Genomic DNA, 25054 nt, shown 5'->3' with positions numbered 1-25054 from the left:
AAAATAGTTTAGTGAATTGTGCCCTCTCCTGGATATCGAGAGGAATCAGCACACGGGACACTGACTACAGCAAATAGAGACATTAACACATCAGAGCAGATGTTTTTAACATATAAAGCTGCTTATTTATTTCACTATTTAAATATTTCTCTCCAAGGCTCTGCGCCCTGCACTGCCTCTTCATGCTGTCCACCAACATGTGTCCAGATCCTTCGGCTGGGACTGTTTTTATCAGACAAAATAGACAACAATTGTTGACTGAATCTGGGTCAATGATGAGTAAAGCTTCTGAAAAGGTATTTTTAAAAGATGTGCAACACATGTTTGAGCTCAAAACAACGTGTCAAACCACTTTTTTTTTAACTTAACCACCCAAATAAACGTCTTAATCTTCAAGTGTCCCTAAGAGTGTCAACACTGCCCCACCCATGATTATGTTGTGGTCGTGGTTTTTTATTTATGGTAAATGGTCTGTATTTATACAGCGCTAATGAAGTGTATTATGGTAATTAAGGTTTTTGCATTCTATTGAACAAATACTCTTCAGCCTCCAAATTTACATTTGAAGACGGAAAAAAAATACACAAATACAAAAACTAAAAGAATATCTATACAATATATTAATCAACCATCTGTTCTGTTTTAACATTATTCATTGGTTTGAATTATCATTTTACCTGGATGCAATTTTCAAACTCATGCCCATGCAGATTAAAGCAGAAACACATGTATAAGTGACACGTGTCTAGGAACATGAATCCAGTTGAATTGATGATATGTTAATAAACTAAATCTCAAGTATGTGCAGGATTAAAGGAAAAGAGATTTTCTCCTGCGGATAAAAAGGGGGAGGGCTCGTCCGGGATTTGAACCCGGGACCTCTCGCACCCTAAGCGAGAATCATACCCCTAGACCAACGAGCCACGTGACGACACAAAGCACGTACTATGGTACAAGACGTAAATGGAAAAACGACTAAATGGAAAGTAAGGCTCGGGATAAAATGCTGGTTTACAGTTACAGTTATTAATTCTCAGTTTACTCACATAGTTTCACCAACATCGAGCTGAAGAGTTTCCTGTTTCTCCTGAAACTGTATCTTTGAATTTAACTTTAATTTAACTCATTTTAAGACGCAGCTCGACGTTGAATTAACAACAGAGATCACGTTGGTCCTTTGTTTTACAGTCACGTCACGATGTCAGCTAATGGTGAGAAGAGCATCTTAACAGGAAGAACTCACTTCCTGCTTCCTCTAAGATAAGATAAGATAAGATAAGATAAGATAAGATAAGTTAAGATAAGAGCAAAGAAGAAAAAACACCAACACGTCTTTTTCTATAATTCGATTGATCTACTTTTGTTCAAATAATCAATCATGTGATTAATGATATATCAGCACCAGTGTTGGAGCTGATGTTATTTATCAAGTTTATGTAACTTGCTTCATATAACATCCAAAAAACAGAGCAAATAAAGACCGATCTGAATTCTTTAATATGCACATTTTATTTTTGTATTTAAATTGCCCTCTGTAGTTTCTCTTTATTGTCAGTCCTTAAAAAAAGGTGCCTCAGTTTATGCAGTTAATAAACATACTACTTAAATTAATCTATTAGTACCCAGGAGAGTGTTCGATGGGCCAAAAACTGTTCAAAAAGAGAATCCAGGTTATCTTTGGCACATGTAAACATTTTATCCTGGTTTGAGAAACCTGGACGACTCCAAATATGACTGAAGCAGGATAAGAACCAAACCCATACCATGTGAATTAATTGATCAAATCTGTGAGTCAGTACCTCTAGTAAAGAAATGTCGGCTTTATTTCAAATTAATTGACTGCACAGGACAGAGGGAAACACATCAGCTGTCCAGGATGAAACACAGCAGTTGTTGAGGTTGATCACTTTCATTGGACCAGTTCATCATCCTATCGATTAAACTCACATAATTAGTGTTTATTGATCAGCCGATGCAAATTGAACACGATACATTCAACAGTGCAGCTTTGAATAATGATTGTAGTGAGGAGTCCCTGTATCTGATGTCTTGTGACACAAGATCATCATGAACCTCTGTGGTTGGAAAAGCCGGTCGATGATGCCATGTATATTGACGCCTGACGTCAGGAAAGCATTTTCCTGATCGACTTCACATAAATTAGCTGCTCCAGTTGGCTTCACTGCGTCAAAATCAGTCACGTAGCAACACAAAGTGGAACTGGTCAGTGGGAGAGTAATGAGTGGTTTTGCAGCCCAGTATGTGAACCAATTAGTTACTCATAGACAAACTTCGATTTGATTACAGGAACCAGCGAAAGTTCTTTGTTCATTGTTTCCCCATTCAATATGAAGCAGCATCCTCCCTTTGTGTGTGTATGTGTGTGTTTATTTTAGAGACAAAAACAAATACTTTCAATTGTGCAAAGAATAGATATATTTTTTATTGTGAAGAGGCTGCAACAGACTCAATAAATAAAAAAATCAATATGAAAGCAATTTGAAAACTCCAGAGTAATAGAACAGCTGTTTGACACCTTACAGGAAACCAATCTACCAAAACATTTTTAACGAAACTTTTAAAATCCCAGTATGTTGAACACAGATCCTTGAGACCTATTGGGTTTGGTTGCCGGGTGATATTTGCCCAGTTGGAAGTGTTATTCCATGAAACACTTAAAACCTGTGGAAGGTGTTGACGCCCTCAGAGGCTCTCGGTCGATGTGTCTGCGTGTTTTGCAGATGGCCGCCTCAGTTCAGACACCCGAAGCAGGAGGGGTTGGCACATATTTCACAGGCATCTGAAGGCGTGATGATATAAACTGGAGAGAAACAAAATGAAACAGGACAAAAATATTCATGTGACCTGTTACACCCAAGCTTTCAGGATCCATATCCGTCTCAGAGCAGCGACAAAGACGCCGTCTATGAGCTTTTTATGGTTCCCAAAGTCTATTTACACTGCTTTTCATTGGCCTCTGGTCGGACATTATCATTCCAGAGCTGCTTTACGGTTCAGGATGTGCGTAATGTGTAAACAGTGAACTCGAGGAATTCATTAAAGGTGAAGTAACTGAAGCTTGTGCCTGTTGTTTGTGTCCTTAAGCTCAAATCTGAGGGACAACACGTGTTGAGGAAGTTTTGACCGTCCTCACACATTACTGTACATGTCACTATTTATTATGTATATAGTGTGTGTTACACTATATCTGTCCACCAATGGGAGGGTGGGGCCTGTTTAGTTCCACACATACTCCCTCCTCTCTCCAAGCAAGGTCAGGTTATAGATAAAGGGCCAAACCAACAGTACATTGTAGTGTCTACGCTCAGGGACTTTCGTATCTAACTCAGATGCCGCAGACAGAGAGGCACCAACTCTAACTCTTTCACCGGTGGCACGACGTAAGGACACAATGTGATTTAGGATGCAAACACCTACACGTAACATAGAGAGTGACGGCAGTTCTAGCCATTTATAGATGTGCTGTTAGAATTGGTGACGCAAGTAGAGGAAGACATATGTGGATGCTGGGGGGGGTACAACATCAGGGTCGAGCAGATGTTGTAACAATTGCTCATGTAACTCTGTCAGTGTTTGTATATTGTTCCACCTTCTGGTCTCCTTGAGGTCTACGTTAAAACCTTCTGCATAAGACATCAGCTGATGCCTGAGTTCTCCTTTCACCAGCTTCCAGGAAACCTCCAGAACAACGTGTGCCTGAGTGATAATGGAACTGGAAGAGTCCGCGTGTGACATGAATTTGACAAATGTCCCTGATGCTCCTTTAATAAGTATAAAGCAGCTGGAGCTCGGGTTTTTAAACCAGTTAAGGTTTTAACGACTGATGTGTTTATTTGCTTCCCTGCTGGGAGGGAACTGGCAGGATTAAGTGGATAGAGCTGTCTAATTAATTTGTTAGCAAAATGTTACCGCTGCAGTAAAAGGCAAACCAGCTGCAATGGGCTGTACAAATAAAAGTTAATATAATTTGATTCCACCAAAAGAGCAAAACCAACAATTAATTGAATCAGGTACTGTCAGTGTAGCTGAAACCTTGACACAAGTTATTCTCCTCTGTTCCTCACAGCTCCTTTGTTGTCATCATTTACAAAACAACTAAACTCTACGTTTGTCACTCATTTTTTTTATGATTCCATCTCCAATGGAAATGAATGGGTTCACGTCTGAGTGTCATAGACATGTGGGGGAAGCAGCAAATACTGAGAAATGAAAAAAATCAATCCTCTTTATGAATAAATGTCAACTTCTCCACCCTCAGTAATGTACTGTTTAAACCCATTAGAAGGAGGAACACGGTGTTCTTTTTACATTTATGCCCAAATAAATCTGATATCCGATAACATGTCCATATTTGTTATTTCTTCATTTACCCTGGGCCCAGTCCGGTCTTACCTAGTCTGGAGAAAACAGTGCCAGTGCCCCTCCCCTGGCAAACTGGCTGGAAGACCTGGGGCAGGAGAGGGTTTTCACAAGCTGCCGCGACACTTGTCTCGGCGAGGCGAGGGTTGAGGTCTCCATTTAAATCCATCAGCTCCTTCAGCTGCTTCACTGCCTCCAGGGGGAAGCTCCTGTCTCCGACCTGGAGAGGACCAGGAACAAGAGGAAAGAGAAGGTTCAGATTCGGTTCAGAGGGATGAGGATGGTCACTTTAAAGCTGAAAGAACACTATCAGCATTTCCGAGAACAGTGGACACTCACCTTAACCTGCACACCCAGAGCTCCAGTGCACACACACAGCAACACAACCCCAACGACAACCACACTGAGAGATCTCATGTTTAGACGATGCAAGTTGCCTTGTCAGTGCAGAGGAGTGTTTCTTCTGTGCTCTCTCCCTGTATCTCCGCTGCCTCTTATAAGGTGTCTGGACAGATTAGCGAGTGATTTATTAACAAGGGCAGCTGGTGGGTGGAGGAGAGTAAAGGTAGGGGGGGGTCAAAGATAACCTCATTGTACTCTGAGGGCTGTGGATCCTCTTTTTGAGTTTATAACCACTATTCTCGAAATTTGTTTATAACCTATATCGCTGTTGCTTCCTCCGTCAGTGCGATATTTCACTATTTGCCCCCTAATAAATGTCATCTCTCGTCTCGCTCCCACAGAAAGTCGTCACACAGCGGCCTGATAAGCGAGGGGCTGTATACCTGCAGAGCTGAGCCGTGTAGGTCGCTTGTTTGAATAGTTGTGATATTGACGTTTTCCTGACCCAAATGGTAAATCCTTTAGTTTTCTCACACAGACAAACCTGCACCTTAGAATTTAAGCTCCTACGTGAGTTTAAAATACAGGAAAAAACACTTAACTTTAAGAGACACTTTACTCCCTTATTTCAAACTATAACAGAGAATATTAGATAAGACAACTATTGTTCATCTAGTGCGACTTTGGTCTGAGGGGGCCCATCCCTCCCATAGTTTATGATGTCACATCTGTGATGTCACGATGAGTCAGTCGGCAGCAGTTTGTGGTCAGAGCGTGTGAACTCAAAGTCCCTGAGTTCACATTAGAATCAAAGTTTCTCTCAGTTTTTTCTCCTGCTGAGTTACAGGAGTTCATTTAATTTTTTTAACGCTTTGATTTGTTTGTATTTTGCGAGTGTTTGAAATGAAGTGTGTCCCTTTATTTTGACAAATGAATGCTATAGAGTAAATTGTGTAATTTCAATTTCCACTCAATAAGAATAGAAATTGAAACTCTACAATGTGATATCTCTCTCTCACACACACACACACACACACACACACACACACACACACACACACACACACACACACACACACACACAGCTCTTATTGAAAAAGCTAAACTGACTGGTACTGACAGGTGTTGTTTGGGAAATCAATGAATACTGTGAGAAATGTTCATTGATTTCCAAAGGTTTTCATCGAATGTACATTATATAAGTCAGAATGTACAGTGCATCTGGTCCTGGTGGAGATTTAAACACAATATTCTCTGCAATGTAATTTGAAGAGGTGACATGCAATCTCCTTTGGACAGATTCAAATAAGAAAACATAACTTTCATTGAAAAAACTGTTCCTTTATTGTTTTATTTTATTGAATTTCATTGAATCTAATATATAAAAACTTCTTTCACTATATGCTGTTGTGTTTATTTCTTCTTGCCGAATCATTTTTGTTCTTAGTGCTTCAGAAAGCATGTGTTATATAAACAAAGTTAATAATAATCAGAGAAAAACAACTCTAACTAATTTAATTGTTCAGCTATATACAGTAAGTTAAGGCCTGTGTTATCAAAACCCAGCTGCTAAATCTAAGCTAATGGGAGATATTTAAAATCCAATATATTTTAAAAAGCAGAATTTACAGAACATTAAGTCTCATTTTGTCTTTAGAGATTTTTCTCTGTGATTGATTTTGCAAGGAGGAAAATGTTCGGTCATGTTGAAAAGCTAATGAGTGCAAACCAGAGGGGGGTTCCGTTTTCTGTGGCCACGATAATCAAGTTTGATTCTAAATAAAATCACCATGAAAACACCCACACACCATCACACCTCCTCCTCCTCCTCCTCCTGTCGCTGTGGGAACCAGGAACACAAACACCATTTATTTATTTATGTATTTGTTTATTTGACAGGGACAATGCAGAGGAACATTGTAACAGGCTGCAGGAACTTGATACACGTGTACTACAAGTAGTACATAGTAGTAGTACATAGTAGAAGTAGACTTTTTATTTTTTATGTAAAAAGGTCATACTCTTTTCTTTCACTTTCTCTACATCTCAGACACAGAAATCTTAAACTCATCAAACTAAACTACAGATTCTTCTATTTTATTTTCTTGGCTCCGTGTTCCACAGCGATTCTTCTCCTCAGACGTGGAGTCTTTGCAGCAGCTCTTTCAGGAAGACCTGATTTAAACAGTTTATTTGTACTGTTGCTGTTGAGATGTGTCTGCTGCTTGAACTCTGCTGTTAATTGGGACTTAAACAAACTCTGCAGAGACGGTAACTCTTGGTCTTCCCTTCGTGCGGCGGTCCCCGTGAGAGCAAGTCTCGTTACGACGCTTGATGCTTTTTCTGACTGCACTCGGAGAAACATTCAGTTTTCTTGAAAATGATGAGATGAACTTTACATCTGAAATAACGTTTTCTATTATTTATACAACACTTCTCAAAACACAGCGTTTCACATGGATGAAACAGGATGAAACATTTCAGGACTGGAGCAAATACGATCAGAGAATAGAAGAATATGAAATAAATAAATGCTTTAAAACAATACAAGTAATCAAACTGGCAAGTTGGTAATAAAATGGTGAACAGGGATTCATAAAATACGTTTTGGAGGGAACGTTAGTTGATCTTAAACTACACATCAGGGAAACTGCTTCTGTTTCACCACGCAAAGACGTTTTTGGAACAGTCACAACAAAAATGTTCAGCTTTTTCCCTCAAATCATATCAATTAGTTTACCTGTTTAGATATAATCCTTATTAATCCTATTTCCCTAAGTGCTGTTTCAAATATTTCCACACACAGATGCTGAGATACTGTACATCTCCATTTACTTTTTAAATAGATATTCTAACGATCAGCTGGAATCAGCCAAGCGAGTATTTGTTTGTTCAAATCCCCCAGTTTCCAGATAATCCAGAGGACATGGTGGTTTTAGTTTGTAGAGTGAGTCTTATTTTTCAGTGCTGTATTTCTGTGTGTGTCTTAAACCCAATAATAAAGGGGAAAGGGAAACTGCAATAATGTTTTTTTCCTTAGAAAGCAAGAAAAAATGCTGCATAGCTTGTTTTTATGATTTCATATGTAAGCGTAAATGTCATAACATTAACTATGTGCCTTTGCATTGCAGGTTTATTCAGAGAGCTGACGGTATATCTGCAGAATGAGCCGTGTCAGATAGGATGCATAAAATACATTATTCATAGTCTTAAACAAAGACGTGTTTGAGGCAGAATCGAAGGCAGTGCAGGGTCGAGCAGATGTTGCAAGTTGTGTTAATAATAATGGGCCAATAGCTTGTTTAGAAGCTTGGAAATAAACATTGCACAAGCTGCTTTCAGACACGCACTGAACTCTGGGACGTTCTGCGGAGTGGAGATGTCTGAGTGACAGTCTGCTGAGTCTCTCCGGCCTGTGAGAACACAGCAGGACATACTCTGCAGGATTCACCTCGAGCAACACAACCCGGGAATTTCAAAATAAAACAAGGTCATCACCATTTCAGAGGCTTGAAAAGTACGGAGTAGAGTAGCGTTGACTCAGGGTTTTAAAACTAAAATGTATTTAGTGTGGATGTCGACATAGTGTTGGTGTCTGTCAGTTTGTTTTGAGTCTTTTCTGCCCCCTAATGGCTAAAGATCAATGCATGCAGCTTGAAGTTCACACAAAGTACACACAATCTATCAGTGAAGGCTTTTTATTCAAAACTATGAAAATAAAAAAGGAGAAGAATTCAACAAGAACCTCCTTTAAATACATACATAAAGCTTGGTTAGATGTAACAAACAGTGTTATTGCAAAGATAAAAATTCATGAGAGAGAGAACTTCCAGGAGAAAAATAAAATAGTAACTATGCTACTAAGTAACAGTTTGCAAAAGCAAAACATACAAAATAAAACACAACTTTTAAATTTATAAAGTTACGATGTGGGCCGGGGTCACAACCTCAGTATTGAGGAAAAATAACGTTTTATCATTGGGGGCCAAAATAATGACAAATTCCCTGAAATAGCTTTAAAGGAGAAGGAAAAAAATCACAAGTCTGAAGCTCGGCAAGATGTTGGTGGTTTGCTGCGGTTGTTTAGCAGCCGGTGCAGGCGGCAAAAGCACAGATCTCACAGACGTCCAGGGGAACCAGGCCTGAAATAAAGGAGACACGACAGGTGAGCCACAGAAATCAGACGCAAGCGCTCTAATATTCACAATCTGACATGTTCACTTGAAATTCCATCACAAAGACGGGAGCTGTTCGATTTACAATGGTCTCACCGAGTCTGGCGAGAGATGCTGACGCTCCTCTCTGCTTGCAGAGCGGCAGGAACTCCTGTGGCAGCATGGGGTCGGCGCAGAGGGACATGGTGCTCGCCCTGAACCGAGGGTTCAGCTGCCCTGGTGATGCCCGGGTCACCGTCAGCTCCTGAAGCCTCTTGACGGCCTCCAGTGAGAACGACAGCCCATTCTCCTGGAAGAAGAGGCAGGTTTTTGTGTCAGACAACTGAAACCAAACTAAAAGGCACACACTGTTATTACAGCAATGAGATAATAGATCTTGGTTTGCACATTTAACAATTTGTAGCCGTGTTGTCTCTGCTCTGCAACGTGATCTGCAGCATTCGAGGACACGGTCTTCCTCCCACTGAGCAGAAAAGGTCACTGTCCAGTCCAGACAACCTCATCACAAAGACATCAGTCGTCTGAAACGCTAAATGATGCACTCACCTCGATCTGCACGGCCTCAGAAGTCCAGCCGAGAGCCAGGACCAGGAGAGCGACGGTGGCGAGTGTGGCGAGTGTGGCCTTCATCTTGACAGCAGTTTGTCTTGTTTGTCTGTTGCTGTGTATTCGCTCAACAGGTGCTCAGCTCGGTGTGTCTGTGTTCCCTCCAAGCTTCCCTTTTAAACACGTCGGCCCCGCGGCCCCACAGAGTCATGTGACCGGAGCTGTCGTTCTCATGGGTTAATGAGTAGCGACGGGGGTTGTAAAGAGGAATTCATAAATCTACTTTGACCTCAGCACCTGCCTGATTGTTTTAGTGGATCCCCGGCACACATGTCCTGCTCTGTTCCGCAGGATTCATCCCACCGCTGGACAGTGAAAGAGTTACCATGAGCTCCACTGCTGCACCCGCACCAGCCCATTGTTAGAAAGCACGGTTTCATACCTCTGCACATTATTTAAACTTTGTTTTATATGTTTGAAAAGATCTGCCAGACCTGCTTCAAAATCATATTTAGAAGAAGTGAGGGCCCAAAGAAGGGCAGCGTTGAATTTGGTGTGATTTGGACAGCGGTGCCACAGCTTCAGGGTCCTGCAGCCGGTCTTAACTCGCAGTGACTCACTTACTGCAGGTCACTTTTACGGTTTCAAAAAGAAAAGCTGCAACCGGCATCACCACAATTAAATGTCAAATACTCTCCTGTCATATCTTTGCCTTTCTTATCATCTTAAGAGGATGTGGACGCACCCGTTTGCACCTAACAAGGCCATCCATCCATTCATTATCTACACAGCTTATCCTGGGTTCCCGGAGGAGCGGCAGGCAATCCCACTTGATATTAGGTGAGAGGCGGGGTTCACTGTGGGAGAAGCCAGAGAAAACCCAGGCACAGGTGGGGAGAACATGGAGACTCCATGCAGAAAGCTGGGATTTGAACCTGGAACCTTCTTGCTGTGAGGCGACAGTGCTAAATTTACATGCAAATATTATCGTTTCCTGCCTCAGTGTTCTCATTAGCCCGAAAGTGGAATGTTCAGTATTTATTTTTCTACTGCTGCAAGACTCTCTGCGTCTGCTGCATAAAACATTAAGTTCAATTTATTTCGTCGGCCTCTGGCTCCGAGCAGATCTGAATGAATTTTTGGAAACATATGTAGGATGTGTTACTTTGCAGGAGGTTCTTAGGCCAACGAGACGCTGCGCATGTAAAACAACATTCGTAAAAGGTTATGGGAGATGTGCTGTCAGCTGAATAACAAGATTTAGAAACTCCATCAATACATCCAGTTGCATTTCCTTAGGAGCTAAAGATTCATCATTTCTGTGGACAGAGGTCCGGCGAAAAAGGTCAACAGCATTTCCAGCTGAGATAGACTCGTTGGCATGATGCAGGAATCAAACCTGTGACCTTCCAGCAACGGCACAAGCGACCTAATCGCTACGCCTCTCAAAGAAAAAAGAAAAATCAATCGATTCGGCTTGCGAGTGGCACCGAGCGTTCATGCACACACACAGCAGTGCGGGCGCGTGACGAGCCGGTGACACGTGGGTGAGGTTTGTGATGAGCTCATTAAACTCAATTCTTTACGCAGAGCATGAAGGATGTGAGCGTCTGCCTCACAGATGCAGGATGCACACTGGAGCCTGGGTGGCCACAGTCTAATCACATCCATACTGGGTGTGCTGCATGTGTCACGTCTGCATCAGCAAACTATTGACCTCTCACCCACGTCACGGGTGTGACGTGGTTGGCTGCTGCCCCCGGTGACCCCACGCAGGAAGAGCAGTTTCTCATGATGGATTGATAAAATCTGCAGTGGTAGAGCCCGCGTTAGTCACCATTAATTACACTGTATGCATCACACAGTGCATGCAGACATGTGGGAGGAGTGTAGATTGCTGTTGTTAATCAATAATCTTCATTCCAGGCAGGTAGGGCTCCATCCAATCAGGTGTGGCCCACGGGCTGCCATGAGAGCAGGGCGGAACTGTGTGGGTGATGGAGTGTGACGCACAGCAGCCAGGAAATCATGTTAATATTTCACTGTTGTTGAAATATTCAAAACTCTGCATTTTCACGCCCTGATGTGATGTGAAGAAATGTTGGGCATGAAGGTGAAAGCGTGAGAGGGAGTTCTGATGTTTCACTGCACTTTAGTAACCTCCTGATAAACCTCAACCTGTGATCAAAAACATGAAGCTAATTGACTTAATATTGGTGTCGAGTCGGTTTCTTGATTTTCTGAGAATTTAGCCATAATATTTCATTAAGTATCAGGACTTTGATCGTTTTAGAAGATTCTGAAGAATGAATTACACAGACCTGGAGGAAATTGCCTCTTAAGTGGAGAAGGAAATGTTTGATAGTGGTCGACTGTGAGGTTATTGTTGGCGACACATATTATAAAGGATTTCATAGAAACTCAGATTGGTTCAGATGGAGTGAAATTTGGTCATATTATGACTTTTTGGGGTTAAATTCCGACTCCATTCTTGTAATAAGATGACTTTTTTGTCTGGCTCAATTTATTAGACTTTATTCTTGAAAATTACAACTTTATTTTCATAGTACTATGACTTCATTATCATGTATTAATGACTTTTTCTCATAATATTACTTCTTTACTCTCGAAATCTCTGATATTTTTCTTCCCTTGAGGTGGAACGTATACTGTGGCCTGTGAGAGGTAAAGGGAGCAACATAAATCCGGGATTTGCCAGTAAAAATAAAAGTTATTTATAAGGGAGGTTAGATAAATAACTAACAAAATAATTAAGGTAACGAGTGGATGCTGTTTAAATCGAAAAATATAAATAGATCCAAAACAGGACTAAAATGCAAACAAAACGAATCCTTAGAAACTTAAAACAGCAAACAGCACCCTGCTCCTAGTGTCTGTAGTTTTTCTAGTCCTCAGGTATGATGCTTTAGTGCCGAGCTCCGAGTCATGGGAAAGGGCAGTGATTCAGACAGGTAAGACTAATGACGACCACTCAGGCCAGAGGGAGGTAAATCATCAGCCTGGGAGTGAATAGAAAACGAGTATTTATCTGACCTCCTCTCCCCACAGACTGTTTACAGTCAAGTGGGCGAGCAAGCAGTGTTTTTCTCTTTAGCGACGCTCCATCAAGCTCTTTTAACGTCTGAACCTGAACCTGTGACCCGAGGAAAACATGATCGAAACTCTTTAAACCTACAATCATTAATTCACATTAGGCAGCAAAAGAAGGAATAATCCCAGCGTATTAACATTCATTAAAGATGTTCTCTAACACTCGACACGTTCAGCAGATACAGAGGATTCATGACTTGTCCTGTTTTTCTGGTCTAATATTTACTCTCTAGCTCGGTTTTGGTCTCCACCCGCTCCTGAGGGAATGTTTGGCCCTCAAGCTGCTGAATGCGTCAATATGTTGAACTCGTTAACTTTGTGAGTCTGCCTCATATTGAAATAGAGTTTAAATAGAGTCAAAACATTATTTGTTATCAGCTACTGTGAGAAAACCACTTTCGTTTTTTACACTTAATGTGTCGTCACGTGGAGCTGTGAGTCGTACAGTTGTGTGCGACCTGGATAAATCATTCATCTTATGATTAGAGATAGTGGGAGCTCCGTTTTCCAAAATTGGGGGAAAATGAGGCAATAACCTAACGGCATGTCAATGAGAAAGGGATTGAAAAGCCTGATGATTAATTTTTTATCATCTTAAGCCGTAGATCATTGTTGACAAGGTGCCACCAGAAGCCACCACACGGCTAATTTATGTATGGAGCACATTTCATACACAGATGCAAGTCAAAGTGATTTGCATAATAAAAATATTTTTAAAAAGTGAAGAGCATAGACAAATACAAAAAAGTACATAAACATGCACGTAAAAGTTTTTAGCCTGTATTTTAAAAGTATCCACATTCGCAGCACATCTGAAATCCTCTGGTGGTTGAGTCCAGCTGTGACGAGCATGATAAGTGAAATGCAGCTTCACACTGTTCTGTTTGAATTATCAAACTCTGAGCTGGTTGGTCTCTGATAACCGAGAAGTAGTTGGGGGGGTTCGTTGTGTGGTCAGAGACGTATGTGACAGTATTTTTGAAGATAGTACGTGAAGATATTCAATGCAGAGATCTGACAACTGGTGTAATACGTTACGAAGTCTAGCAGCAAGATTCAATACGAGTTAGAGCTGCCACAGGTTTGAGATTTTTATTATTATAATTATTCTCTAACTAAATGGAAATGAAAGTGATAATTAGTTTTTTTCTAGATCATGTTTAGACATGTAGCCTTTAAGTCTTGCCATATTTGTAACATGATAAGAGGCTGATTTTGCAAAAAAAAATTCAAATTATTATAGTCTGCATAATAGTCATTATTTGGCCAAAGAGATGCTTGCTGAAGTTAAAATAAAAGTTTTTATCACATGTGAAAATTGGAAAAACTGAAACGCCATCACACGTGATAAATTCACATAGAAGGCAGGTTTGTTTTGGTCGTTTTTTCCTTGAGGCAAATCGTGATACGTGAATATGGGCCATAAAAATAAAACTTGATTATTGATTGATTGAGTATTTTATCAACGATAATAAAATCTTTTGGTGGCCATCATTTGATCCACGCGGCTACGATACAGGAAGACAAAACCTGACTGAATCACACATCTCTTGTGACAAAGCCAGAAATGAGCAGCTCACTTCCCGGGAGGATAAAAGTTACTCATCAGAGTGAGAGTGACTGAAGCAGAGAAATAACTGACCTCAGATATAATCAACCTCGGTTCTTAAAATAAGTTTTTTTTTTCTGTTGCTTCCATTAAGAAGAGTAATAAACTCTATTCTGCTGTGAGGTTATTAATGTTTTCCACACCGTCACACACAAAGGCCAAGTCTGTGCCCTCACTGATTAGGGAGAAGATTGAAACTGGTAGAAGTGACTGTAAACTTTTTTAGTAGTTCCAGTTTCCTTGGTGCTGAGCTTGGAAACCTGACGGAGAAAATAATTAACAACTTCAAAACAATTATACAAAGAAACCTGAAAGCTTTGGAAGTGTTGAGTTACCTCGAGACAGAGAAAAAACAGTTTCTTCTGGTTTCCAGTCGTTATGCTAAGCTATGCTAACCAGCTGTTTATGGTACATGAGAGTCATCTATACTTATGACATAAATCACACAATATAAAAAAAAAAAAAGCGCTTTAAAAACATTTTAACTGGAAAACTGACATTTAAGAGAAGCAGAATTTCCCTGAGGACTTATTACACGATTCGAAGAGTAAACCCACTGAGTGGCAGACACATAAACCACAGGTACGTACATCAGGTTCAGGTGTCACAGTTATGGTGAGTGTGAACTCTTCTTATCTAACGCTGGGTCGTATCTGAAGGTGTAAACTGGACAAATCATCCCTGTCGATGTCATGTTACGTCACAGCACAGACAGTAAAGAGATAATGATTCTCAGACATCTTCACAGTGACATGGCAGAACACCTAAAAGTGCATTTTTATCCTTTGGCTTCATTATAGAAAAGAGATGGAAAATGTCAAGTAAATAAAGACAAAATGAATCTGTGATTATGAGAAAAGACTCATTTCATCAGTGATCTTTGGGTAAAAGCCAATAAATGTCTAGTATTTTATCTATTTGTCTTTTTGTAAATGAATGGGACATTTTCCAGAGTTTATTACTGTCATAAATGGAGGTGCAATATAAACTAGACCAGAAAAGGCAGAGTTGCTGAGACGCTTTGCTGAATCAAGCAGAATATACATGATGATGTCACACGGCAAACACATGTGATGACATCACCAGGCCCTTGCATGATGTTGCCACTCTAGAAGCCTCCCATAGACACCAATGAAATCTAAGAATTGCATTAAAAGCTAAATATTTCAAAAAGTATGGAGGAGTTGATGAAAGAAAAACGAGAGCAGCCATGTCCCCGAATGTTTGAAATCAGTGGAAGTGAGCAGGAGCTGCAAAACGAACAGAAGAAGAAACACGGCCTTGTCAGCATTCAATTCTAATTGTGTAAACCAGATTATATTTTATCCGACGAGTAGATACTACGGTGGCCGAAAGAGCTCAAATTAAGAAAACACATGCAAATAGAAGAACAACATGTGAAAGTTAAGAAAACAACTTCATCCTGTTTTCTCAGTTTGCTCGAGTTGTGACCTTTTGCAGAACACGTGTCGTCACATTGAGTTTTCCTAATTTGCAGTGTGTTGAGCTCTCAGCCACCGTGAGACACAATACAAGTTCTATCTCTTGGTGGCTGCCTGCATGGGTGTCAACAAAACTTATTCTATCGATACATTACTTTAAAAGTCTTGTGTTACGGAGGATTTCATCGCTGATCATAGGTCTCACACTCTTCACACTCACGCTTTCATTTTTCACACCATTTATGGGACTTGGGAGCGGAACAGTGCCTTTACTACGAAGTCATAAAGTGGAGATTTACAGAGGGTGTTGGATTTACTGATTTAATTCTCACCAATAAATCAGCGTAGGGTTATTTGCATTGCAGACTAGATAGTGTTCGTGTTGTGTCTGTTCCCATCACTTTGATGCGCCGTTTTATCGCCATAGAAACACATGTGAGTAGAGACGACATCAGTAGAGGTCTGATTGTACCTTCTTCTTAAAAACGCTGTGAAATATGATCTATGAAATATATAAATAAGATATAAAGTTACTCCAGGACTGTATGCTGCCTTCATATAGTTATAAATAAATGTACAAATTAATTGTTGTATGTTCAGTGATCTCCCAAGAGACAAATCTGAAGAGTAGGAGATGATGAACATGAAATAAAAGTAGAAAAACGGATCATTTAATTTAATCAGACTTGCATTAAAAGGGGTTTAAAGGTTTTCTATTTGCCAAATATCCGGGAATGGGAAGCAGTGCTCCATCACTTTTAAATACATGGAAAATATAATATCCAATATCCAAACTGGACAGGAAAAGTGTACTTGTTATCTGTCCGGGAATTAATGCAGAGCAGTGCCAGTGTTTGCCTTGCACAAAACAATCAGACAGTTCTTTATCTGAGTGAAGTCACTGATTATCTCACTGCATTGATTAGACATGCTGCTCAGAGGAATCTCCACAGTCGACCGATTCACAGACTGCATTTGTTTTTATGACCTTTATGTGCAGGAACAGTCTTGGTCTAATATTATATAATAGGATAATCAGGGCCATGGCTCATTTCTACAGTTTCTTCATCAAATCACAGTTTTATGTAATAAATCCGTTCATCACATGTTCATCTGTTGAGGTGTGAAGGAGCCAGAGGAGGGGGATCACTCACCGGACGGAGCAGCTGGAAGAAATGGACGTAAAATGTTACAGCTTTGCAGATACACGTTGATTATTATTATTCATTTATTGTCTCTAATTATCAGTCAGTTCAAAGTCAATCTTATCGGCCCAGCGCTGATTAAAGTGAGCAACCAAAACAAGTTGTAAAACGCAATAACAACATGATAATATACACTGAAGACACAGCTGAAACAAGAGCAAAGTGTAAATATCAGCACCATTAATCAGAACGTTTCAGAAACTGTTGTGGGAGAAACATTTCCTGAGATACTGACTTCTGAACAAACTGTGCCGGGTCTGGATCGAGTCACAGTCTCACACTGTATTTAAGGAACATATTGAACAACATATCTTTTAGATGTTAGAACAGAGGACATTTCGTTGTAGCTTTAGGCGGATGTCTCCTAACCCCTGTCTGTTCCCTGTGGTCAGCTGTCGCTCCTCTCCTTCACAAGGTCCTTTCCCTTGTTGTCACATATCCTGCTCGTAGCAGTAACTGGATGCATGCAGCTACAATCACAGCCCTCAGCAGGGGGTCGGTCCCTCTTTTACAAACGTAACACAACAGATCAATACTGCGGCCGAGGGACTCTCAATGATTTCTGAATGAATAAAGACATTTACATTATGTCAATTATTTCATATTTATTGTTGATTTACAGGCAATTCATTGTTATTCTGATTTGTTTCCTTGTCTTTTCTCTGTCTGGATGTTCATATGTTCTAAATCTAGGTTAAGTTAAGGTAAATTAGCTCATAAAAAAAGGCCCCTGGTGTGACACCAGTGATACCATTCAGTCGGTGAAGCAATGTTTCCTTTATTGCCGTGGTTACCGACCGCACACACACAATAAAAGGACAGTTACACGGACAAACGTTTCTGAGATTGTTGAGCCTTTAAAAAATAAGAAATGACACAAGCTCTGATGTCGAGGTCAAGGTGATATAGGAGCCGCTGCAGCGGCTGCAGCGCTCTGCAGGAAACTGTGCAGCGCTCTCCTCGTACAATCAGCCCAGTTTTATTGAGGGAACAAAACCCTATATGCTGTTTACATCTGCGCACGCATCTTATTTTTATTTTCAGGCAGACACTACCGACTGTTCCTCTGTAAATCATTGACTCAAAGCAAAGAGCGCATGTCATTTTGATTGATGTCCGTTTATTTCCGTCTTTTCAAGAGAACAAATATTTTCATATGATAAAGACAAGAGGAAGTGCTGCAAAGGGGCCAGCGACAGATACTTTATGAAAGATAAATAACCCTGATGTATCTTCGGTGCATTATGTTAAATCAGGTCTTTTACATTTATTACTCTTTTGCTGCAAGTAAGTTGTTTATACTTGACGTTTCGGTGCATTTTATATGTCGCACCACTTACTTTGACATCGACTGTTTGTCAATCACTGAGGAGAAGAAGTGAAAAGTTAAGTAAAGAGCATCTTTCATGAAGTGTTTGACAAAAGTACAAAGATCCAGTCAATAAAACACATTTGGAGAAGTAGACAGTAAAAGACAAATTGCAGTTTGAGGACACTATCGTCCAACAGTTAACCAAATTACACACACACACACACAGACACACACACGCACACACACATCAGTTCCGTAAATGCCCCTGATGAGTCTTTTCATCGAGATACATTAATTATTCCCTGGGAAAACATTGAAAATACAAAAAAAAACACCCTATCTCGCAACGTTAAAGAAAGAGACAGAGAATTCAGATCAGCCCCGAGATCATGGGGATCTCAGGGCGTTCCCAGGTCAGATGGCTTATGTCGTCCCTCCAGCACGTTCTGAGTGCACCTCAGGGTCTCCTCCTCCATTGGGCGAGCCTGGTAAACCTCCCAGGGAATCTTGACATCTCCTTTTGACGTGAAGGAGCAGCGCCGCCACTCTGAGCTCCCTCCACGTGTCCAAACCCCTCACTCCAGCCATTTATACCCACAATCTCATTATTTCAGAGCTCCTGACATTTGTAGATTAATCGGTAAAGTTGATGAGTTACAGCTGAGCTCCCTCTTCACCACAGCAGCCTGACATACTTAAAATCCTCTTGAGGAAGCAACCCCAATCTGGAGAGAGTGATTTTTATGATCTTTATGAGAAGCCAATGTGAAGGATATAGGAAGGATAGATGTATATGAGAGAGTTTTATTCACTTTGCTGGAATCTGCGGGCATGCAAATGAAAAAAAAACATATCGGGAGAGCTTCAAAAACTTTGAGGTTTTAACGTGAATCACTAAACAGATGTCTCAACACATACAGATGTTTATGGCACCAGTTACATCAGGATACAAATTATCTGGCTGCATTTAGTAGGTTGGATTTCCTTCTTTAGGATTTTATATGTTATTCATCAAGGTGTGTCAGGCCTGTGTCAACCCAACATGACGTCACCCATTAGTTTGTTGTTTTGAAGCCTCGAGTTTGACATTGTGAGACCACAAATAACCATATTTGGAGAAGTGGGGGTGGAGCCTGACAGAGTGCGAGCACACTGCACGTCCACCTACACCTGCACCCACTGGACAGTATAGCTGTCAATCATATGCATACACATACCAAGCTTTATCGTCCATTTTACTGTGAATGGGACTGTAATTTACCAAAAGAACGTCAGGCTCATGCTAAACCCAGTTTGAAAGTGTTTAGAAATAAATCAAGTAAGAAGTTCGTCATTCCTAGACTTCTATAGAAATGTGGAGTCTAGTGGAGTCCCCCTCTGCTGGCCATTTGACAGAATACAGGTTTCAGGTACTCCTGCATTTGCTTCACTTTCCGGACCTGGAGTCTACATAAAAAATGTTTTATATGGTCAGACCACATTTGTTCATTTGTAGCATCAATATTAGTTCATACACAGCATGGACACACACACTTTTACATCCTCCTCCACTCTTCTGGGATTTGCTTCCATTCAAAACAAAGGAGCATTAATGGGGTCAGCCACGGACGTTGAGAGGTGATGAGGGTTCGCGTCCCAGTGGGCGTTTCATCCTGTCTCAAACATGATGGATGGGGTTGAGGGTCAGGGCTCTGTGCGGCCCAGTCAAGTGGCTCCACATCAAACTGGGAGACTCTTTTCTTCATGAACCTCACATGCATGGGGGTTTTGTCTGGTTGAAGCAGAGAGGCTTCCTCCACAAGTTGTTAGTATTAATGTGTGAGCCAAAAAAAAAAAATCCTATGCTGTGCAAGATGCCACTAGAGGGCAACTCAACAAGCGTGTTAGCGAGCAGATGCCATTAAGGTCCATGGCGACATTAGCATTGATTAGGAGTCATGTTTGTGCCCAATAATCAATACAAGTCCAACATATTCACTCCTTCAGCTCTGCTCTCTCCCCACTGACTCCTGAGGGAAATACCAGGGTCTTCTAAAGCTGCTAAATGCTCCGCTGTATTCAGCAGCTAGTGGCTGTGTCCTGCTGCTGCCGCTTGGTACAGGAGACTTATTTAAGCGTTTAGCTGAAACACCTGCTGCTGGTGGAGAGCGACACAAACCAGAAAACCAAAAATAAGGAGTTTAAATAGGTGCTGACGGTTCCTGGAGCTGAAGAGTCGGGTGATAATCTCAAGGTCTTCATCACTGGAGACAGGTCCTCATACATACATGCAATATTTCCTCCATCTATCAATCTATTTCTATCTCTTTTCATCTATTTCTCTCTCACCATCTATCAAAGAGCAACATTTGCATGTATATACATTATTATCCCAGTTGTTGGTTACTAACACTACCTTGAACTGGTGCTTTATCAACACACAGCAATCACAAGCTGAACTGACTGCGCCCCCTGTTGGCAGGGGCAGCATGTGGTAAGAAAACCTGTGCAGCTGCTGCAGTTGTGTGTGTGTGTGTGTGAGCTGGAAACTTTAGCTTTGAGACAAAAGTGAAAGGGAATTAAAGTGAAGTGGTGGAGAGTTTATGAAACAAGAGTTTGTTAATATCTTTTTACAAAGCTGAAAAACATGGCTCCAGTTTGTACAGAGTTAAAGGAAATGATGTGACTGAACAAGAAGGGCTGTGTCTTTTTAGAGTTCTTTAAGTGATGTTTGTCTTCAGAGCACAACTTTTCAGCTCAACACAAAACCAGGAGTGACTCAATGTTTTATCAGGTGGAAAGTGACTAACTCTCGTCTTTTGTTGTGCCATTTATCTTTTTTTCCTTTTTCCATTTTGCTTTCTCCTCTGTGCAGAAGATGAATACTGTTTTCAACCCTGTCTGAGTGTGTGTGAGTGTGTTCACCATGTTTTGAGGGACTGTTATTTTGGAGAGAGCTGATTGTTCAAGGTCGAACAGAAATATGATCAGAAAAGCACATTTTCCACCTCACATCTCTGCAAATAACAGGAGAACAGAGACAAGGTAAAACTTGCATTGACAAGAAAATGATTCCACATTTAAATTATAGATGGTAAATGACATTGCGAAGAGAAGAGACAAAGTCACAGCCTAGATTATCTCAAGATACTGAAAAGTATTTTTTATTTATTTAAAGGTTGTATTGATGCCGTAGCTGCCATTAAATGAAAATCATCAGTGGAACGATAACCCAGCTTTAATAAATTGCTGGTAGTAGCTTTAGAGTTGTGTATAATTCTTGCTATGAGCATCGCTAACTATTTGTCGTTGTCACAGGGTGACGAGTGTGGCTTGTTCATGCAGGTTCATCCTGTATCACTGGACCTGTGTGTTTTTGGTGTTCTGTCATATTTCCCTCAGGAGTCAACAGAGGCACAAATAAATGAAAAACAACTGTATGACCTGGATCTTTAAATACAAGGATGTTTGAGTTTGACATTTCTCTCTGCTTCAGCCTTGAATTGGATCTTTCACTTGCCTGCGCTCTTTTATTCTTTTTATAACATCCTTTATTTTCAGTTTTTATGCACATTCTTAAATTTAATTTGATGTCTTCTCCTTTTTTTAATATCTGTTCTCTTCTCATTTGAATTACGTTGCGACATTGATTTTTATCTATATTCTGTAAAAAGCACTTTGAGCTGCATTTTCTTACATTTCTTGAAATAAAGATTATTCTCCACAAAATGACACGTAGTATTTTCTTTTGCATTTTTATGCCAGGAAAGTGTTGTTCTTCTAAATGGAAATATACTGTAGAGAAAAGGTTCATACCATAGACTGTATAAAAAGATGGACGAGATGACAGCTCCCGAAAAGTGAAGCCAAATCATCTTGATTGCCCCCTGGTGGCCGTATAGGTTATAAACCCAGCCTCCTCCATGTTAGTGGATGGGAAGTGGAGCAAACTAAATAGACAAAGTACAAGTTAAATACATGATCAAAGATGTTTTCTTTCATATTAGATAGTGCTTACCACACTGATGTTCAACTGTAAAGTTTTCTGATAAGTTTGGTTGTCGTTAGTTATTTGATGTTATGAAAACAAGGTGAAACATCATGACTGACAGCTGAGACCGACTCACCTTTGGTCAAGCTCGTGCTTTAGAAGGACCTTGATACGGCGGCGCCACTGTACGGTCACTGCTCCGAATTTCATCAGAAGCACAAGATGGCAGTGTCCGTGTCTGGAATATTTTTTTACACGATGGGAGAAAGTAGAGCTGCATCGTCAATATTCATCTACAGTCTAAGCGCTGGCAAATGTCAATCATCATTTGATTTGATTGTGTCAATGAAATGTAACCATGTATTCTGAAGTGGAGCGCGAGTCGATGGGAGCATCTGCCAAAATACACCATTAATGTAATTTGGCATTTCCTCCTACTCCCATATATACATTTCCAATCAGGATTATGGATTATTTATGGTTTATCCAGCAACTGGCATAAATACATGCAGCATATATTTTCCTCTCTATTAAGTAGGTTTCAAGGACTATAGAATAAAATATACCACGTGGAGCCACATTAAATCTATAAGAAGACAAATTTCCTCGAGTGAGATTTCTGACAGCAGCAAAACCAATTAATAAAAATGCCGCGCAGGGGTAAGGATTAGAAATGAAACAAAGTCAAGCATTTTTAATGGGGTGCACTCTGAGAAACGTAGAGTCAAATGGGAAAAGGCCAAGCAGCGGTGAATACCAATGAGAATCACATCTTTCTGTCTATCACTTAAAACCAGTCTTTTTTGGAGAGATTGGTTGTGAAGTATCTAATCAGGCCACTCACTCGTCAGTGGTGCTGAATGAATCATCACGCACGTACTTCTGTGCCTTGTCTTTTTTTTTTTTAATAGATGATAAAATGTTCAGAGAACAGATTAAGTGGAGATTCTGCTTTTGTAATGCATTCTGCTTTGCCGTTCTAGTTTGAACGTCCGTGGCCGTCAGGAAGTGTCTCAGCAGCCTGTTGAGGCCAGAAGGTCAAATCCAGATCATCCACACTGTGAACGTACGGCATCACACTGTGCTTTGAATTTCCCAGAATAAATTAGCTCTATGTATTCTCTACAATAACAATAACACTTAATTTGTTTTGTTCCACTGACAGAGCTTTGTAGATATATTTACAAGATGTGTGCTGCACATTTGCCTTTTCTGACCTTAAAACACCAAATTATATTAAATGCAATCATCAGAAGATACTGACTGTTACACTTGGAGCAGGTGGAGACTCAGATGCAGACTTCACTCGATGAAAGACCCAGATAATGATCTTCAGACTTGCAGGTTCGTTACACGGAAAGGCAAAGGACAAAAAAACTAAAACTTAGAGCTAACAGGAGGAAAATGCTGACTGGGAAACTGATTACGAGGGAAACACGGGGATTGAATACACAGACACAGGTGGAAGTAACCGGGGGGGGGTGTAAGCAATCGACAGGGGGCGGGGACAACAGACACAATGGCAGGAAATGAAGTGCTCTGAAAAAAGAAACACAGGTAAGTACAAAATAAAACAGGAAGTAATAAATCCAAATTCCAAAGGCTGAAGTCGTTACAAACCCACAAGATTCACAAAAAAGTGGACAACAGAACACAGGGTCCAGGGGCGGAGTCATGAAACTTTCTACAGCTACCATGTGAGGTCCAGACCTCAGTAATATGAAGCTAAATACACATGGGTTTAAAAAGAATTGATAAAGTTTTTACTGCCCTTTATAGGCAGGCTGAATTGGGAATAATAACCATGGGGGGAGCTGGAGTAAATCCCAGCAGACACTGGGCGAGGGCAGGGGACACCAGTGAATCACTAGCAATCATTCACACCTACAGTCTAGTTGGAATCTCCAGTTAACCTAACAAACCCAACTTTGGACTGTGGGAGGAAGCCAACGTATAAAACTCACACTTACATGAGGAGAACAACTTTGTGGCTAAACACTGGGATTCAAACCGGGAACCTTGAGGCAACAGTGCTGTAGCCACTGCACCACTTGGTCCCATGGCACCCAATGTATCATTTAAGTTCCTGACAAATTGTCTCTTTCTAGTTGTGATATTGAGTCGTTAATGAAGTGATATTTTATAAAGTGAATCATACAACTGCTCAATTAGCTGCAGCCTCTCATGTGTGTAACGTGATTAATGTCGATTTTATTTTACAGTGTATGAAAGCTCACGCACGCTGCCCTACATAAAGAAAGCAAATGTGTGGTCTCATGGGCCCCTCCTCCCTCTTTATCTCCTTCTCTCTCTTTCTTTTTCTCCCTCTCTATCTGTCTCTCTTTCTCTCCCTCTTTCATGCCTCTCTCTCTCTGTCTCTTCCTCTCATGTCTCTCTCTCTCTTTCTCTCCCTCTTTCATGCCTCTCTCTCTCTGTCTCTTCCTCTCATGTCTCTCTCTCTCATGTCTCTATCTCTCTCTCACCCCTCCCTCTCTCTCTCCTTCTCTACCTCATCCCTCTCTCTCTCTCTCTGTCTCTCTTTCTCCCTCTCTCGTGTCTCTCTCTCTTGCATCTCTCTCTCTCCCTCTCTCTTCTTCTCTCATGTCTCTCTCTCTCTCCCCTCTCATGTCTCTATCCCTCTCTCACCCCCTCTCTCTCTCTCTCGCATCTCTCTCTCCTTCTCTACCTCATCCCTCTCTCTCTCTCTGCATCTCTCTCTCTCTCTCTTCTTCTCTCGGTCTCTCTCTCTCTCCCTTCTCATGTCTCTCTCTCCCTCTCTCTCCCCCTCTCTCTCTCCCTCTCTCTCCTTCTCTCGTGTCTCTCTCTCTCTCCCCTCTCATGTCTCTCTCTCTCTCCCTCTCTCTTGCCTCTCTCTCTCCCTCTCTCTCCCCCCCTCTCTCTCCCTCTCTCCTTCTCTCGTGTCTCTCTCTCTCTCCCCTCTCATGTCTCTCTCTCTCTCTCT

At 40.9% G+C, this 25054-nt stretch overlaps 2 protein-coding genes and 1 non-coding gene across 3 annotated transcripts; all 3 read right to left on the bottom strand.

The window, feature by feature from the left end:
- Positions 1-851: 851 nt before the first annotated feature.
- Positions 852-923, bottom strand: trnap-agg. The gene has a single exon. It is a non-coding gene; the product is annotated as a tRNA-Pro (tRNA).
- A 1598-nt stretch (positions 924-2521) lies between these two features.
- On the bottom strand, positions 2522-4812 carry LOC118104982 (guanylin-like). Its single transcript, XM_035152325.2, has 3 exons — positions 4720-4812; positions 4414-4600; positions 2522-2821 (listed from the first exon to the last, which is right to left on the bottom strand). Exons 1-3 carry the CDS (start codon positions 4795-4797, stop codon positions 2751-2753), a joined length of 336 nt encoding a protein of 111 aa, XP_035008216.1. The 5' UTR covers positions 4798-4812; the 3' UTR covers positions 2522-2750.
- A 3745-nt stretch (positions 4813-8557) lies between these two features.
- LOC118105195 (guanylin) lies at positions 8558-9527 on the bottom strand. Its single transcript, XM_035152687.2, has 3 exons — positions 9444-9527; positions 8994-9186; positions 8558-8864 (listed from the first exon to the last, which is right to left on the bottom strand). Exons 1-3 carry the CDS (start codon positions 9525-9527, stop codon positions 8806-8808), a joined length of 336 nt encoding a protein of 111 aa, XP_035008578.1. The 3' UTR covers positions 8558-8805.
- Between the last annotated feature and the right edge of the window lie 15527 nt (positions 9528-25054).

This window comes from Hippoglossus stenolepis, chromosome 3, assembly GCF_022539355.2.
Source record: "Hippoglossus stenolepis isolate QCI-W04-F060 chromosome 3, HSTE1.2, whole genome shotgun sequence".
NCBI lineage: Eukaryota > Metazoa > Chordata > Actinopteri > Pleuronectiformes > Pleuronectidae > Hippoglossus > Hippoglossus stenolepis.
This window is presented reverse-complemented; position numbering and strand designations above follow the sequence as displayed.